General features: G+C 29.8%; 2 protein-coding genes across 3 annotated transcripts; both read left to right on the top strand.

The window, feature by feature from the left end:
• Positions 1–5,500: 5,500 nt before the first annotated feature.
• LOC103839731 (protein NRT1/ PTR FAMILY 5.2-like) lies at positions 5,501–13,474 on the top strand. The gene is made up of 3 exons (XM_033281008.1): positions 5,501–7,410; positions 7,730–8,128; positions 8,481–13,474. The coding sequence occupies exons 1-3, from the start codon at positions 6,848–6,850 to the stop codon at positions 8,944–8,946; spliced, it is 1,428 nt and encodes a 475-aa protein (XP_033136899.1). The 5' UTR covers positions 5,501–6,847; the 3' UTR covers positions 8,947–13,474.
• On the top strand, positions 9,974–19,009 carry LOC103839632 (protein NRT1/ PTR FAMILY 5.2-like). Of its 2 annotated transcripts, none has more exons than XM_009116134.3 (5): positions 9,974–14,071; positions 15,133–15,350; positions 16,285–16,850; positions 17,436–17,849; positions 18,482–19,009. In XM_009116134.3, the coding sequence occupies exons 1-5, from the start codon at positions 13,957–13,959 to the stop codon at positions 18,945–18,947; spliced, it is 1,779 nt and encodes a 592-aa protein (XP_009114382.2). In that variant the 5' UTR covers positions 9,974–13,956; the 3' UTR covers positions 18,948–19,009. The 2 variants fall into 2 exon arrangements, with proteins under 2 accessions (XP_009114382.2, XP_009114383.2); XM_009116135.3 differs by having other exon boundaries at positions 9,994–14,071; positions 17,451–17,849.
• Positions 19,010–20,096: the final 1,087 nt, after the last annotated feature.

Here is a 20,096-nt window from a genome sequence, read left to right as displayed (position 1 = left end):
TCATTAATAGATATTCATATTATATATATATATATATCATTTAAATTAAATTATCTACTATATATTTTTTAAAAAAATATGTTAGTTTCAAAATTTTCATTGAAAAATTATTGAGAACTTAGTATTTTAATTTTGAAATTTATATTGAAAAATCTTACATTAACTTTTTGTGATTAACCGTTTGAATTTTTGTTACAACAAATATACAAATGTTAACAAAACTCATATCAGTGAGACCGAAACGAGAACAAATCACACTTTTATAGAGGTACAAAATGAAATCTCTTATGGAAAGTCAATAGTAAACAAATTCAGAGCAGAAAACCTAACTTTTTCGTCATTTTACAATTGATTTTGCCTATTTGATTTTGGTGATTTATGTCAGCTGCAAAACTTAACTTTTTTTATTGTGCATATAAAGTTTTTAAAATAATTAAAATAAAATTTAATATGTTAACTGTTCAACAATGATACATTTAATATACCAACATTTGTATTTGTTATTTTATAATCGATAAAGATAATATTTTTGCAAAATGTTAAAACCATTTACCGAAAAAATATTAGTATAAAAAAGTACAAATTTAGTATTTTAATTGGGCATATCATACTCGTGCATAGGCCTTGCTAGAACCCGTCGATCGATGTCTTCAACTGACTATCGGTCGACGTAGGCAAAGGTGTATCGGTCGATGTCCCAATAGGACCATCGATCGACACTCTTTCGTTGTCAACATATTAACCGTTGAGACACGAGATCTAGCTTGTTAACCAGTGAACATGCGACAGCTGATCACTGAGTTAAGCGGTTGAGCTCTAACATATCTTGCATGCAACAAATAGGTACCTATAGGAATTATAATCTCCAACACCTGAATAGAAACCCTAGATCTATCAACCATCCCTCCATCAAACTACTCCTTGCCAAGCCGAACAATTACCTTGTTCATCTTGTTTATTGCTTTATTTATTACTTGCTTTATTTACTGCTTTAAAACCTATTAGCCTAGTTTAATCATATAACTATTAGATCTAATCGGTTCCCTAGCTCCTTGTGGATTCGATCTCTAAGTACTATAACTCGACCTCTTTTGATGAGAGTAACACTCTTTAGGGAATTTGAGTGATATCAGCGATCTAACGGAGAGGTGTTCCATTAAATTGAAATTTGTTACACGCTTCTATCTTTGTGTTATATACCCTTGCGTGAGTCGTGTTACAAACTTCCACATTTGTGTCACATACCCAGCATGTTTAACACCAGCCGATCTATCCACTCATCCGTCTTGTTTCTTGTGATAGAATCCATCTTGGCCACAATAGATTCAAATCCACTTTCTTCACAAAGTAGAATGAATCTAGCTGAGATAAACTCTCCCCTTCTATCGGTGAGAAAGGTTTTAATGGGTTCCTTCAACCTTTAAGTGGCGGAACGGAGAACTATTCTCTTTTTATTGTAATTTTCATTGACATTGCGATAATCAACATCACCATAAATTTATTAATCACAATTTTTCTTCTACTGGCAACCAGTTCAGAAAAAAAATAAAACTGGGAAAATATTGCACAAATGCTATGAGATCTAATAACCGTCAAAATCATTGTTGTATTCTTAATTTGTTGCTGAAATATGACTAATTGGCAAATAAGCCCTATATATATTTCATTTCCGAGAAAACAAAATTATTTAGAATCTTGAAAAAATTTCTTACAAGAGATCTTAAGCATAGCGCAAAAATACCGTCAAGAATAGATCTCATACAATGGTTCAGTACGATCTAGTCAGATATGAATCCTCATAAAGTATATAGAATTGTTGGCTGTGATATCGTATATTAACGTTTCTTGTAATTTGTAATAGCATAATTAATACGAAAAAAGATTTGCTTATGGCAAAAAAATTTCACTAGCTTACAATAATTTAGTAGGTGAATTTTGTTTTATACACTGAGACTTTCGTATGCAGATATTCTTAGAATATTATATATTTTATGAGCTGTGTTTTTGTTTTACCAATATATCTATATATAAAGTTGGTTTTTTCTTTTCTTCTAACAAGTGGCAGGGGAATTTTTCGACACATGTCTTCATATTTTTTTTTCTATTTTAGATCCTTCTTCTTTTATAATATTGCAATCTAGTCCATTAATTTCTAATTGTGCACTATCTAATCATTCTCACACTAACATTCATCGTAATTTGATAATCTATTTTATTGGTCACTAAAATTCAAGAAATAAATAAAATAATATAATATATAAAGTTGATTTTTTCCCTTCTTCTGACAATTGTTAGGGGGGTTTTCGACACTTGCCCTCATATCTTTTTTATATTTTAGATCCTTCTTTTTTTATAATATTGAAATTTAGTCCATCATTTTCTAGTTGTACACTATCTAATCATTCTCACACTAACATTAATCGTAATTTGAGAATCTATTTTATTGGTCACTAAGAAATAAATAAAATAATATAAATCTATTTTCAATGTTTAATGTATTCATAATTGAAAGTATCATAAACTTTCACTATTTTATTATTTTTACTATTTTCTATTATTTTATTTACAAACTATATTTTTATTAAACTATTAAAGTTACAAAATAACCAAATTTAAACCTAAAATCTTCACAATTACTGAGAGAAACAAAATGCCACAGTAATACTAACTCAATAAAAGTGTGGAGCTGAAAAGAGATCAAGACCGAAGACTAACTTACCTTACCGTACCATAGAGTGTCTTGGCCAGAACAAATAGAAATAAAAAAAAAAGGATAAAAAGATAAAATCTGAAACAAAGTAATCTTCAAAACACAAAGAAGCTTTATCAAGCACCAACAAAATCAGCAATACACCGGTGCCGTCCTCGAGCTATGAAAAAAAGCATAGAAGTCAAATCACTAAATACTAGATATTAAAAACCAAGACGAGCAAGGATTATCGACGGTAAGCCAACAACGAGAGAGACAACATCAAAAGATGACTAAATTCTGATACAACCCAAGGAGATATAGTTCCTAGCATCAGCTGAAATCTAAGGAAGAAGAGGAGCGGCCAATATTGAATGGAACAACCGAAAACGACGCGAGAAACAACCACACAACTGGGAACTCATAAACCTGATTTACAATAAATACCAGAAATTTCAAGGTGAAGGTGAGAAACACTGCATACCAAAAAGGTAAACAAAATACATAGATATTGACGGCTCAATGTCAAAATATGGGAAGAAAACAAAAAATATCTTAAAAGTTATAATGTTCAAAAATATGAAAAAAATAAAAGACAATTTTGACGCTGAAACCATTGATCTTAAAATCAACAAATGCATAAATGCAAAGTTATTGAAATTCAATATATTTTTATATTCCTTTTTTTATTCGAATAAATTTAACGTTCCTTCAAAAAAAAAAATTTTTACATTAGAGGCTCACTTCACTACTAACAAGTACTATACACACAAAACACATTATTGAAAAAACAAAAACAAAACACAATAAAAACACCAAATAATGTTCTTAACAAATAAAAGTGACCTCATTATTACATTATCCAAAAAATCATACTCTTAACAACAATAAAACAATATTCTGCGCGAAGCGCGGACACCTCTTAGTTATAGATAAAGAAAACCGGGTGATTGTGGTCGGATGGTAAAGAGGCGGAGCTGAGACGCTAACACGTTTTAGGTTCGATTCACCTGCTGCGCGAAACTAAGTCACAATTATCCTAATCACATAACACGGATATGGACCCATGCTTTAGGATCTATTTGAATACCCGAAGAGAAAGTGTATATGTGGGCTGCATTTCCATTGGAAGTTAGTCTGAGCTTTTCTATGGGCTTCTAATACGCCAGGTTAATAAAAAAAAAAGTTTATAGATAAAGAAACATAATGAATTTGGCCGTCTGTACAACTATTTTTTTTGTTTACTCAATAATGACACAATGTCTCGCCCGACACGATTAGCGTTGTTGACAATTTTATTATTGTCGTTGTTTACAATTTTATTATAGTACTAGATTAAGATCCGCGCCTTACGCCGGATGAACATTATATATAAATTATCTTTTGTATTATATGTTTTCACATATTATGAAATAATAAATATATATTGAATAATTAAAAGTAAGTAACTATTACATATAATTAAATTGCTGCGAACATATAAATATTAAAAAAATATTTATATCGAACAATAACCGAAATGAAAAAAAGAAACACAAAAAAGAGAAAAATATTGAAGATAGATAGAAATGACATGTGAACGTAAACTTCTAATAACAATAATTAACTTTTATATTGCTAAATCATGATGTAAAATCGGGCTGACATAATTTCACTGTAACTAAAGAGTAGACCTGAGATTCTTCGGCTTAAACGTTAGGTTCTTATGCGATAAGTAACTTTTTGACCTAAGATATTTTCAAAAATTAGATCAGCTCATCGGTAAACAAATTATGTATTTAGAAAAATTAAAAAAAAAATTGTTAAGGGCCAAAATATTAATTCGATCAGGAGTATAAATTTCTTTTTCTATACAATAGTTCTTAAATAATTTTCATATAAATTTACCCTGCACAAGGCATTTGTCATTTTGTTATCCTAGTCATTTGTATTTTGTCAGAACAAAATTTTTAAACCATGGATCACAAAATTTAAATGTTAGACTATTAACAGTTTTAATAATTTATAGTCGTTTTTAAAAATTAAAAATATAACATATACAAAAAAATCTAAATTTTATTATATGGTTAATGTGTTTTTAATTTATTTTAAAATTAAAAATATGATAGAAGATACACTATTTTGATCAAATCTTTATTATTTAAAATCATTAGTTATCATATATACTTTAGCCACATTAGGCAATTTCGTAACTTTTATTTAAAAAAACAATAAAGAACATTAATTAATGAATTTATGTTGAGTTTAATAAAAAAACTTATTATATAATTAGATGGACCAACTTATTTATCTAATGATTCTAAGAATCATCTTAGTGATGACACGTGGCTACAAAATAAGTTGTAATATTTTTCGATTAATACTATATATTAACCCGCACATCCGTGCGGATATATTTATATTTTTTAATTAATATTTAAAATAGAAAATATGTTATAAAGATATATATCTAATATCAATTTTTTGTATATAATTTTTATTTTGGAAATTTTTATTTTTTGAAATTTGTTTGATGATATTGTACAAATCATATATTAATGAAGTATTTTTGTTTATTTATTAAAAATGCAACAAAAATATTATTAGTTTAATTTTAAACATTAGTTTTATATGAATTAATAAAAAAATTATTAGCTTCTTTGTTTAAATTTTTTTATTCTCGAAATGTTTTTATGTGAATTAATTAAGTTATTTTTGTTATATTTTAACATATTATTTTATTTAGTATATTATATTTCAGTTTAATGTTTTTATTTTTACTAAAAATATCAAACGTAAATTGTTACAACCAATAAAATATTATTTATTTTGTTTTATATAAAAAGTTAATTTGATAATTTTTTAAAAAAATTGGGCTATACTATATAATTTCAAAATTAGTTACTAAATATATAAAATATGGTATATATTAAATATGATAAGCAGTCAAATGATAATTACATAATGATAATATATTTATCTTTTCCTAGAGATGTTAATGTTTAGATGTATATTATTTTTGTTAGGAGAATATTATATATGAGTAATTTTAGGATGTTTAGTTAAATTTCTGATGAAATGGTCTAACATAGATTTGTGTATGGTAGATAAAAAATAGAACTCTATTTTAATAGAGTAGAAGATTTCTCTCTCCAAAGTGTTCGCTTAATTGATTATTATTATGCGTTAACCTTAACGGCTTCATATAATCTAGGTCTCTTAAATATTTTTAAAAAGGAAATTAATACCGCCGCATACTTCACATTTTGGTTGCAAAAAAAGAAATTAATACTACCACATGAGTCTTGGAGCTTTTCAGTGGTTACAAGATAAAGTAAAAAGTGGTACCGTATCTTATCTTTACCTCATTAAGAAAATATATGGAACATATTTGAGGTCATCAACATGACAACATCCCATTAAATTATTTTGTTTCTGTTTTCTTTTGTAAGAAAACCCGATATGAAGTAACTTTTTTTTTGATATAAAGTAACTTTTACGTTCAAATTTGAAAATATGTGCTTGGCCAAACTTCCATACTCTAAATTATTAAATTGTCTTTACCTCTCAAAATCTCAGTTTGTAATATGTACGTGAAAGTTGTTTTTTTTTTACATTAAATGATATAGCTATTTAGCATAAAAATTACTAAGTGAAACAATCTATTTTTTTCAATTCAAATTTTTCCTACTTTGAAGTGCACTCTCTCATGCATTATTAAAATGTTCCTCGTATTAATTAATGTTATGTTATAAAAAAGTGTACGAGGCATTTGAGAGGATGGCATATTACGGGATATCGAGCAACCTAGTGATTTACATGACAACCAAATTGCACCAAGGCACGGTCAAGTCGTCGAATAATGTGACCAACTGGGTTGGGACAGTTTATCTGACTCCCATCTTGGGTGCTTATGTCGCGGACGCTCATCTTGGTCGCTACCGCACTTTCGTCATCTCTTCTACTATCTATTTTTTGGTACGTATATTTTCTTTTCTCTAACCATTACGAAACAAAGATACTAGCTTAGAAGATACATAAAATATTAAACTACTTGGTCTATATGCACGGGAAAATCAATATCTTTCTCATTAGTCATTATGAATCAGGAAGGCTAAATGATTCGGTAACCCTCCCAGCCCTGAACTAACCGGTTTAATCATTTATCAATTTCAGGGGATGTTGGTGTTAACGTTATCAGTATCCATACCGGGACTCAAACCACCTGAATGTTCTATGGCTAATGCTGAAGACTGCGAAAAGGCTTCTGTTCTACAGTTAGCGGTTTTCTTTGGAGCATTATACACATTAGCCATTGGTACAGGCGGTACAAAAGCGAACATTTCTACCATAGGAGCCGATCAGTTTGACGAGACCGACCCAAAGGAGAAGATTCAGAAAATGTCATTCTTCAATTGGTGGATGTTTAGCATCTTCTTTGGCACTCTCTTCGCCAATACAGTTCTTGTATATGTTCAAGATAACGTGGGCTGGGGCTGGGGTTATGGGATTCCAACTTTGGGACTTGCTATTTCCATCTTTGTTTTCTTATTGGGCACTCCTTTTTACCGCCATAAACTCCCCACGGGAAGCCCTTTCATAAAGATGACTCGAGTCATTGTGGCTTCATTTCGCAAAGCCAATGCCCCAATGGCACGCGACCACACACAATTGCACGAGCTGCCTTCAATGGAATATGAGCGGAAAGGCACCTTTCCGATTCAGTCCACTAAGAGTCTAAGGTATTGTGAATATTTATTTAGGTAAGATTCATATTTTTTGTTTGTCAAACATCATAAAATACAATAAGAGCACCCTCATTGCATGGTTCTTAGAGAATATCAAACAAATTAAAAATAAGGAAATCTAAAAGGAAAAACTGAAGATATATAAAAGAGTTATTGTTTGAAATACTCAGAAAAAGTTGAGATAGTCATATTCAACATGTTATTTTCTAATTGATTCAATTTATTAACTATTTAATTAAATTACGTTGAAACAATTAGTATTATATATTCATTAGATACTCATTTTGAGATTCATCAATGAACTTTCTTGCAGATTCTTAGACAGAGCTTCACTCAAAACAGGAACAACAGATCAGTGGAATCTTTGTACAATCACAGAAGTCGAAGAAACAAAACAAATGCTAAATATGTTACCTGCCATGTTTGCAACTTTTGTCCCAAGCGCAATGGTCGCTCAAGTCAACACTTTGTTTGTCAAACAAGGAACCACTCTAAACGCAAGGATCGCCGGAAACTTCAGCATCCCTCCAGCGAGTCTCTCCGCCTTTGTCACAGTCTCAATTCTCGTCTCCATTGTCTTATATGATCGAGTCTTTGTCAAGATAACTCGAAAATTCACCGGGAATCCAAGAGGCATTACTTTGCTTCAACGAATGGGAATTGGTATTGTCTTCCACATCCTCCTTATGACAGTCGCATGTTTCACCGAAAGGTATTACGAAAATTTAAGATAAGCATGAAAATTTAAGATAAATATTTAAACTTACACTACAATAAAGTTACTGTCAAATTCGTTGGATAACAATCTTTTAAAAAGATTTCCCGGACTTAAATTTTATCAAAAGTTTGTTCGAAACCATGGATTAGACGTTAGACATATCCGGAAGTTCGGTCTCGAATGAGATTGTTTTCTTATAGTATGTTATAAATAGGGCATATATGAATTTAGTGATTATATATACAAAAAATCATGTCATTATAGAGTAGTGTTTTAGTAATTCCATATTTTCTTTGCATTAGTGGCCTTACTCTTTTGTTCTTTTTGGCATTTTATTTTGTAACAGGTATAGACTCAAAGTTGCTGCTGATCATGGACTCATCAACCAAAAGGGGGTAAAACTACCATTGACAATCTTCGTTTTGCTTCCTCAATTCGTGTTAATGGGCGTGGCTGATGCTTTCTTAGAAGTTGCAAAGCTAGAATTTTTCTATGATCAAGCTCCTGAGAGCATGAAAAGTCTAGGGACATCGTATTCGTTAACGAGTTTAGGGATGGGGAATTTCTTGAGCAGTTTCTTGTTGTCGACGGTATCCAATATAACGAAGGAACGAGGAAGAGGATGGATTTTGAACAATCTTAATGAGTCTATGTTGGATTATTATTACTTGTTCTTTGCGCTTCTTAATTTTTTTAACTTCGTCTCCTTCTTGGTTGTGATTAAGTTTTATGTCTATAGAGCTGAGGTAATTCATTCACTGGATGTGAATGAAGAGGAAGTGAAGGTGATGGTGTCGAGGAGTAAGGAATGAATAACCTAAATATATTGTTTTCCTTAAAGGTATTCTGTATTTTTAATCTGTGAATTTCTCCATGGATTTTTACTTCAAATGCCTCGTACATTAATCACATGAATATTCCATATATTGGTTTACCCTTAATTACATAATCACTGTGATTTTATTTTTTTGGGGCGGAAATATATATTAAGAAAACAATTATATACTCTTAAAAATTATAAATATATTACTAGATTGAGATCCGCATGTTGCACGGAATGAACATGTTTTTCTTTAGTTTCGAAACAATCACTCGGTTTCATAACAAATATTCTAAATAAATACAATTGAATAATAAATATGATAAATTGTGTATAATTTGTTAATGTAAAACATATAACACATTCCAGTGCTTATTATTGCATATACACAAATGTCCGAGAAGATTTTAATAGCGCTGGATCATCTTTTGTTTGCAAAATTATGGCCCTTTTTAGAAAATATTAAAATTGGGCTGTATCAGTTATGTAAAGCGCAAAGTATGTGTACTGGCATATTTTTGTTTAGATCTAACTGAAGTTTTAGTAACTGTCGGTAACAAAAAAAATTCCTAATCTAAAAATGGATCAAAATGGCAAACTAAATCTTTCTTAAGAGTCGCATGAATCTTATCACCCTGCAGTGCCGTGCGAAGAGATTTAGGGCCCAAGGCAAATTTTAAAAATAAATTTATTTACAACTAAAATGAAAACCATTTTACAATATAATATATCACTTTCACCAAATACACAAGTTTAACACTGTAAAAAAATAAGTTTATGCTATATTATGTCATATAGAAAAAAAACACATGTATTCAGAAGTTTAGTTAGTCTACTATGTGAAAAGGGTTTTTAAAAAAATAAGTTTAAATCACTAGATTAGAAACTATTTTAAATTTTGGGGCCCTAAAAAGTTCATATTAATCGAGGGCCTAAGGCGAATGCCTTTTTCAATACACTGTAGGCACACCTCTGTCACCCTGTGATAAAAGTTTGTGAAATATTAATATTAGATACCCAAATTAAGCAAATAATACAAATAAAAACAGTATTAACCATGGTATAAGCAACAATTGAATGAAACTTACATTGTTATCGACTAAGACCATCTCGATACTCTCTCCACCAGTTGCAGAATATTGTTTCCATAAACGAATGTTGTTATGATGTGTATATATGTGATAGTATAAATAAGAGAGGTAGAGCTGATAAAGAAAAAGTCCACATGTTGTTACTATCGCATGCGTCTTTATGTGTATGCGCATCAAGGGCTACAACTGTCACATTTGTGTGCAACTTGTTTATCCCCTTAATAGTTTTATATTCTTAATTTTTCTGTTCCAACAAATTTACCATAACTAAAAACACGCGTAAAAACAATATCTAAGATATCCAATGCTCTAAAATATGCCATGTGCGGACACCTGTACGGTGTGTATACGCTATACAATCCCGGCTCTCGGCCATGGTAACATGGGCAACCGCACTGGGTCCATAATTTCTCGAGTGTTATTTTAAAAGCTCGTTTTAATTTGTTCAATTATTAAAAAATCCCATAGTTTTAACTAAACCAAATCTAATAACAAAAAGACAAAACAACAAAAATCTCTACACTACTTACTTTCTCCTATCCTAGGGCCCACCTAAAGATGATGTATTTACTAAATAATAAGAATCCATATTTATATATTTTTGCAACAACAAGGGCACAGTTTTTTTTTTTTAGTGTTGAATTTATACAAAATTTAAAAGTATGATAATCAAAGTTTCTTAAACCTTAATTTGCAAAACAAAATAATGAGTTTAGCTAATTTTATAAAAAAAACTTTAACATTCTTTTTAATAATTATATTAAACTAATTAATTAAAAGGTCTTTAATTTTTTTTTGCCTAGGGTCCTTCAACAAGTTAAGCCAGTCCTGACGCTATGCGGCTACTAAACGTACAAAAAAACATCATGTACGGCATGTTATACGGTTTGTTAAAATTCAGGTGTATATTCAGCTTCCTAGTCCGCATACTCCGCATATTGATGCGTTTGTGTTTACTTAAAAGTTATGATGTTCATCATATAGAGACTACACTACGTAGTGTAACTAAAGTTTTAAAATAAAACTAGACCTTGACTCATAATTCACGTTCAATTCATCATTTTCTCTAGCTACAAGAAAAAAAACTAGAGTATGCTGCTCTCACTTGATTTGCTTTATATTTCTTTAGATTTTTAAAATTAGACATTGCTTTATTTTGTTTATATTTATATTATCATTTTCACATTATAACTATTTTGATTCTTAAATTCTAAAATATTATTAATTTTATGTGTTTGTATTTCTAGCATATATACTATTGAAAGCTCTTATATTATTTTAGTATACGTAATATCTGATTCTGATACTAGATATAACTTATAAGTATATATTTATATATATATATAACTTATAAGTATATTTATATAGAAAACTATTAATATTATATAGATAGATATAAGTTTATACATTAAAGTATATATCTGCGTAGGTTCGTTTAGGCGTCCGCGTATACAGCTAGGCGCTAGGCACTACGTCACCAGACCGAGAGCGCATAGCGTATTTTAGAACACTGAAGATATCATTAGGCAGTAGTTAAACGCTAAATAACGAGTTATTGATTAAGCGGACGCATAGAGCAATTTTTTGAACTCCTTGACGGTTTTTAAAAAATCTGTTAAAAAATGATTTCATATAGATATAATTTTATCGTCAACAAAAATGGTTTTGCCGCTCAAACCATTTTTAGAACATTGCGCTGAAAGCGTTAAAATATTTTTTTTCCTCGTTTATTCGACGAAAACAGTGATAACAAGCAGTTATATAAACAAATATAACTCCCAATACATTTAATAATTATGATTCATAATGAGCAGGGAAAAATTGGAAGAGGATGCAGAAACTATTAAAATGTTTCAAATTCATCTGTCATTTATTTAGTAAGTTGCAATAAAATAATCGAACTCATAAATCAATACAATTGCTTTGCAGAGCAAAGTTTTTTTTTCATCTAAGGCTTTTTTATTCAATATTGTCATAACATTTGATATGGTACATCCCATCAAAAAAGTCAAAACAAACTATTGAGAAAACGTTATAACTTGATAGAAATATGGTCTGACAATTATGATCACAAAAGAAATCAATGATAAAATCTAGATCGAATATTGGTTGATAATTCATTGATATCAAGCTGATCTTGTTTCGCGCTTATTAACAATCGAAATACGTTTCCGCGTCATAATGGGTTGCAGTCACTTGCGTTGCCTACACAAGAAAAGTTCTCTAAATAAAGATATATATATTTTTAGTTAAAGTTGTTCAGGAGGAAATTCCTTCTGACAAAATTTACTCTTGAACCCGTCCTACAATCTGCGATAACCATTACAACAAAAGACATAGCAAAACGAGTATATCTCCAATTACAAAAGCTGGCAGAAAACAAAAATATCCTCGGAAACTTAGGGAGAAATCCAGAATAAAACCATAATAATGTATAAAAAACAAGAAAATACTATTAGAAAAGAAATTTCAGCGCCGATGCTCAAAAAGCCACCGGCGTAAGGTCACAAAAAATCATTTTTTCTCTCTCTTGCGGCTGATCTATTTTTCATATAAAGAAAAAAATAAAAAACGGTGAAACCCGAAAACTTTTTCAGGAAGTAACTCATCCTAATACTATTCTCGCTTAAGCACACTTAACTGCGGAATTCTGATAAGTTTCGTAAACAATGTTTTCGAAACCTACTATGTTATGTAAATTGTTTTAAATAGGATAAAAATGTTAGTATGATCAAGTTTTAGAAAAAAAAATTTTGTTGAATGAAGGTTTAGTCCCATCCATTTGCTTCCATTCACAACTTTAATAGATAGCATCACATAGATAGTTTTAATATATATATTGCCAGTTGTATTTTTGTCTGACTAATTGTAAGAGAGAAAAAAGGAGAATATTGAATATGGTTGGTAATTTTAAATTGGATCAGAAAAAATATCTGGTTAGAGAAAACACAGAGCATATTACCAGTATGCCTTACAGCGACTTTACTCTTTAACTTTTTTTGGATACCTTTCTTTACCATTTTTCCTTTTTTATACTGCTTAGCAAGTGTTTGAATCTAGATCCTAATCCACTTAACTTAAAACTAATATGTGCTAATTTTATAAATGGTATAAAGCTTTATTCGAAATTCGGATTAAAAGGGCAATATGACGTACCTCTGCACTTAAATCATTAGCTTATCTCTTAATGTTCCTTTACCATTATTCTTTTTTTGGTCAAACCAATATCCCTTTTCATTTCGTATTTATATAATTATTTAAAAATCTTTTATCGCTTTGCATCACTAGTGAATGCTAACACTATCGAAAATTCGACAAATTAAAACTAAGGAGTCCATGCCAAATATGAAAGTCGAAGTATATCTTTGCTATATATATATTAAACAATGACAGAGTAGTTAAACAATAACAAAAAAAATCGTAATATAATGAAACGAAAAACAAAGTCATGAAATTAACGTAATTAAGGACAAGGGAAGTTTGTATGAAGGTGCATAATATTATTTTAGTCATGTATATGTAGTAATAATTTGTTATAATATAATTGAACCGATAAATAAATTTATAATTGATTCTTGAACCAATGGTTTAAAAATCGATTACATCACAAGCATGACAAAACATACAGTACAAAATGGTAATACTTAATACGGTTAAGTTTCAGAATAATTTCGGATACGACTAATTGTATTTTATTTTAGTTTTAAAATTGTTGACCGCACTTCAGTCAATAATCTATACTATGTTAAATAGAAGTAGCACCTCTTCCCCATTTAGAACCAGAGTCTACTAGTTTTCTAAACTGTCTCAGATGATCCGTGATCGTATGGGTTAAGTGACTTAAGTCGAAAGACTCGCACTGCCTGACGCATCATCTTCTTTGTAAATATAGGAGAGAGCGAGAGAGAGAGATGACAGTAGAAGAGGCAGGAGATGATCACACAAAAGATGGAACAGTTGATCTTCAAGGCAATCCTGTTCGAAGATCCATTAGAGGTCGATGGAAAGCTTGTTCCTTCCTCGTCGGTAAATTATACTTTCAACTTATTTTCACTTTTATTATTTCCTTTTTTCTCTCCAAAATGTTCACTTAAATTGATTATCAGAGTGTTTATACTTGTTCTTTAAGGGCTTAACTATATGGAGTATATAATTTAAATTTTTAGATATTTTAAAAAGGTAAATTATTACTGTCACACGAGTCTCGGAAACTTTTCAATGGTTACCACTTACCAGGGAGTAGTAACATGTGGTGCCATATCTTATCCCACAAAATTAAGAAATATATGGAGCAAATTTGAAGGGGATATAAGTTACCAAATTTTTTTTTTGAAGGTGTTGTAAAATATAAGTTTGAATTACTTACATATATATTATTAAAATATTCTCCATATTAAACTAACATTTAACATATGCTATCCACGATTTATGACATAAAAATCTTAGACTTTTAAATGTTAATTAATAAAATATTGTCAAATCAGTTTCTAATTAACTAATCCAAATTTTATTTAATTCATACTATCTTTTTGTACTATAATTTAATTATGAATACATTTTCTTTTTATTATAAAAAACTATCAATTTATTTTATTTTGTTAAATAACTAAATAAATTTGCAAAACGATGTTAAAATATAATATATACATAATATAAGAAATTCTACGAATATCTTTATATAATCCATAATTATAATCTATACGCAAATAGAAACATAAATTCAATACAAATTTTAAAAATAATTAATATATATTCAAATTAAAATTTTCACAAATAATTAATATATATTCAAACCAAAAACTAATCCACTTTTAGAAAATATGAATCAAATTCTAGTTCTATATTCTTTTTTTTTTTGAAACATCTAGTTCTATATTCAAATATGAAAATGTGTGTCGAAAAGTTATCTATTTTCATTACGCATATAATTTATATATATATATATATATATATATATATATTACTTTTCATTGTTTTTCAATTCAGAGTTCTCCTACTTTGATGTATAATCTTTTTTATGTATAACTCATTAACTATTCGTTACGTTTATAAGCTTCTCTCGTATAAATTAATATGTTATAAAAAAGTGTACGAGGCGTTTGAGCGGATGGCATATTACGGGATATCGAGCAACCTAGTGATTTACATGACAACCAAATTGCACCAAGGCACCGTTAAGTCCGCGAATAATGTGACCAACTGGGTCGGGACTGTTTTCCTCACTCCTATCTTGGGTGCTTATGTCGCGGACGCTCATCTTGGTCGCTACCGCACTTTCGTCATCTCTTCTACTATCTACTTTTTGGTACGTATATTTTCTCTAACCATTAAGAACTAAAAACACACACATAATTTAAGACTATTTAACCTATATGCTCGAAAAATCAATCTTACAAACATCCAGTTCTTCCATTTGGTTCTGTTGAATATAAAGATATAGAAACCATTACGCCTAGTGTAGTGACTAAAACTTAAAACTATTTAATAAATGTCCAAAAAAGCTATAGGTTTACGTTACTTTGGAAGGAATCTCCTCTCCAAAACAGAATAAATTTAAAATGGTTTGGGCATCACATATACGAACCTACTGGCGATGAACCTCATAATCATTCAAAATAATATAAACACCATTTATATATTTATGAAATTCAGTTTAGTTTCCTTTCAAAGTAGGAAAAAATTTGATCTGGTTGGGGTGACAAAATTGGAAAATAGGTAATATCCAAAAATCATATTATTTGGTTCATGTTTGATTCAGTTTTTCAGATAAATTGAATAACTCATATAAAAAATCATATAACTCGGGTGGTTCAGATAAAAAAATATTAGATAATTTCAATAATTTCAGTTATTTTAGATTAAGATATTTGGATAATTTTAGTCAACTCAGTTTATTGGATAATTTTGGGTATTTTTGGATATAAATGTTGTTGTATTTTTTTATATATATTTAGGTATTTAGAATAAATATTTTAGGTACATATTTTGGGTATTCATGTTTATATTTGGTTATCGGTTTATTCCGATTTCAATTCAAGTATTTTAGATATAGAGATAGATGAACCATTCAAATATTTTGTGATTATTCAGTTTGGTTTGGTACCTCTTAGTTTGATTTGGTCAGGTTTTTTAGTTCTGGTTAAAAATGCTTAGGCTTACTCAATACTAATCCGAAATATTAAATGATCTAGCAACTCTCCCAGCCCTGAACTAACCGGTTTAATCATTAACAATTACAGGGGATGTTGGTGTTAACGTTATCAGTATCCATACCGGGAATCAAACCACCAGAATGTTCTATGGCTAATGCTGAAGACTGCGAACAGACTTCTATTCTACAGTTAGCGGTTTTCTTTGGAGCATTATACACATTAGCCATTGGTACAGGCGGTACAAAAGCGAACATTTCTACCATAGGAGCCGATCAGTTTGACGAGACCGACCCAAAGGAGAAGATTCAAAAAATGTCATTCTTCAATTGGTGGATGTTTAGCATCTTCTTTGGCACTCTCTTTGCCAATACAGTTCTTGTCTATGTTCAAGATAATGTGGGCTGGGGCTGGGGTTATGGGATTCCAACTTTGGGACTTGCTATTTCCATCTTTGTTTTTTTATTGGGCACTCCTTTTTACCGCCATAAACTCCCTACGGGAAGCCCTTTCATGAAGATGACTCGAGTCATTGTGGCTTCATTTCGCAAAGCTAATGCCCCGATGGCACGCAGCCTCACACAATTTCACGAGCTGCCTTCAATGGAATATGAGCGGAAAGGCACCTTTCCGATCCAGCCCACTAAGAGTCTAAGGTATTGGGAATGTTTATTTAGGTATTACTCATATTTTTTATTTTTCAAACATCATAAAATACAATAACAGCACCCTCATTGCATGGTTCTTAGAGAATATCAAATAATTAAAAGTAATTCAATATAAAAGGAAAAATTGAAAAGAAATAGAAAGAGTTCTTGTTTAAAATACTCAAGAATTTTTTGAGATAGAGTCATATTCTACTTGTTCTTTCTAATTGGTTCAACTTTTTTCTGTAGTTAAAACTTAACTATTTAATTAAATTATGTTGAAACAATTAGTACTCCCTCCGTTTTTTTTATATAAGTCGTTTTACAGTTATGCACGTAGATTAAGAAAACCATTAATTTCTTATATTTTCTAAGCAAAAACATCATTAATTATTTACCTAACCACAATTCAACCAATAGAAAAATAAAAAATATACTACCATTGGTCATACAACATTAATTACTAATAAATTTTACATAGAAAACCGAAAACGACATATAATTTGGAACAAAAAAATTTCTCTACAACGACTTATATTAAAAAACGGAGGGAGTATTATATATTCATTAGATACGCATTTTGAGATTCATCAGTCAACTGTGTTGCAGATTCTTAGACAGAGCTTCACTGAAAACAGGAATAACAGATCAGTGGAATCTTTGTACAATCACAGAAGTCGAAGAAACAAAACAAATGCTAAATATGTTACCTGCCATGTTTGCAACTTTTGTCCCAAGCGCAACGGTCGCTCAAGTCAGCACTTTGTTTGTCAAACAAGGAACCACTCTTAACGCAAGGATCGCCGGAAACTTTAGCATCCCGCCAGCGAGTCTCACCGCCTTCGTCACAGTCTCAATTCTCGTCTCCATTGTCTTATATGATCGAGTCTTTGTCAAGGTAACTCGAAAATTCACCGGTAATCCAAGAGGCATTACTTTGCTTCAACGAATGGGAGTTGGTATGATCTTCCACATCCTCCTCATGACGGTCGCATGTTTCACCGAAAGGTATTGTTAAACTTTAAAATAAACATGACAACATTTAATATATATTCCTTATGATTCATATTAAATGTCATTTTCACATTTTTTTGCTTGTTTCAAAAAGAATGTCGTTTTAGAATTACAATGCAACTTTCATCTCAATATTAATTCAAATTTATTAATTTATAAATAATTTCATGTATCTTAAATACTATTGGTTAAATATGTGCAATTAATAAAAACTTAAATATATTTCAACTATTTTTTTAATTTGAGTAAAAAGTGTTTAAGTGACATTCTTTTTGAAATAGTGGGAATATTTAAAACTTACACTACAAGAAAAGAAGCTACTCCTAACCGCGTAATCTATTGGAAATCAATATTTCCTAAAGATTTCCGGCTACTTAAGTTTTATCAGAATTTTGTACGAACATCTTCGGATATTAAGTCTGGAATGTATAAATAGGGTTACACCAAAAGAAATGTATAAATACATACATCAATTGATTGATTGCACTATATATTTAAGAAAATCATGTCATTATATATATTTTTAAAATCATATCATTATATAGTAATTTTTTTAAGTAATTCCATATTCTCTCGTGTTGCAGTAGTGGCCTTGCACTTGTTTTTATTTGGCATTTTTGTAACAGGTATAGACTAAAAGTCGCTGCTGATCATGGACTCGTCCACCAAAAGGGAGTAAAACTACCATTGTCAATCTTCGTTTTGCTTCCTCAGTTCATGTTAATGGGCATAGCTGATGCTTTCTTAGAAGTTGCAAAGCTCGAATTTTTCTACGATCAAGCTCCTGAGTGTATGAAAAGCCTCGGGGCATCGTATTCCTTAACGAGTTTAGGGATCGGGAATTTCTTGAGCAGTTTCTTGTTGTCGACGGTATCTAAGATAACGAAGAAACGAGGAAAAGGATGGATTTTGAATAACCTTAATGAGTCTAGGTTGGATTATTATTACTTGTTTTTTGCGCTTCTTAATTTTGTTAACTTCCTCTTCTTCTTGGTTGCGGTTAAATTTTATGTCTATAGAGCTGAGGTTACTCGTCCAGTGGATGTGAAAGAAGAGGAAGCGAATGTGATGGGTGTCGAGGAGAATGAATAATCAAAAACTGTTTTCTATACACTTCTGTTTTCTTTAAATTTTAGTGAACTTCTCCGTGGACTTTTGCTTTAGATTTCAGCATATATATATATATATATATATATTTTTTTTTTTTTAAAAGATATATACACAATATATTTAGAAGTGATAACTATGGTAAAAAGCACTGTTTTGGACTGTTGAATTTATTTATCAACGAAAGAATAAGTTTACAAACTTTTGGTTTTAAAGTTATAACTAGATTTTGACCCGCGTTTTCAAAACGCGGGATCGATTCTTTTTAAATTTTATTTAAATTAATAAATATTTGTCTAATCTGTATTTTAATAGATTTTTTATTTGTTTATAGTCAATTTTTATAATATTGTCTTCTTTATTTTTTTAATTATTATTAAAATAAAAATGTTTGTTTGTGTAATAATTAATTAGTTAAAAGATTTTAAAATGGTAAACTCCTACTCAATAAATTTAATCATATTGTGATGATATATTTGGTAAGGTTATTTATTTATAATTTTAACTTATTAAATAAATATTATATGAAAAATATAATAGACATTACATTTTTCATTCTACATATTTTTAATTAATGCGTAAATTTTAAATTATAATAACATAAATATTTAATAATAGGAAACCGGTGCTGCCTATTTATAATATTGATCGGATTCAAAGCGAGGTGTTAGGTTTTAGGAGAAACTTGGGGAGAAAGTTGGGGGATCTTTTTTTTAAAATCGAATCTCTCTATATTTTAAAATTAGTTTTAGAAAATTCAATTACCATGTTAAACAGTTAAAATATTTTTCTGCGTGTTCCTCAAGTTGGGGGATTTTTTTTTATTTGATTTGATTCCGTAAATATTTGAGTAAATGGGATTTAAAACGACTTAATGGGCTTAAAAACGAAAATGTAAGTAGCAAATTTGTTGGGTTTTTCATTTTCGAAAAATATTTAAAACAATTGAAAAAAGAAATAGAATGTTTTGTAATTAATAGGAAAATTCAGGGGCAGATTCATAAGAAGTATTCTGCTTTAATAGTATAGATTCAAAAGAGATTAAAAAACTATAGAGTAAGCTCTGTTGAAATGAGTAGGAAAGAACAAAAACAGAGCGTACGCTAAATGGGCTAGTGCTTTCTATCACCCTAG

Source organism: Brassica rapa, chromosome A09, assembly GCF_000309985.2.
Source record: "Brassica rapa cultivar Chiifu-401-42 chromosome A09, CAAS_Brap_v3.01, whole genome shotgun sequence".
NCBI lineage: Eukaryota > Viridiplantae > Streptophyta > Magnoliopsida > Brassicales > Brassicaceae > Brassica > Brassica rapa.
Note: the sequence above shows the minus strand (reverse complement) of the source record. Positions and strands in the feature narration are given on the sequence as shown.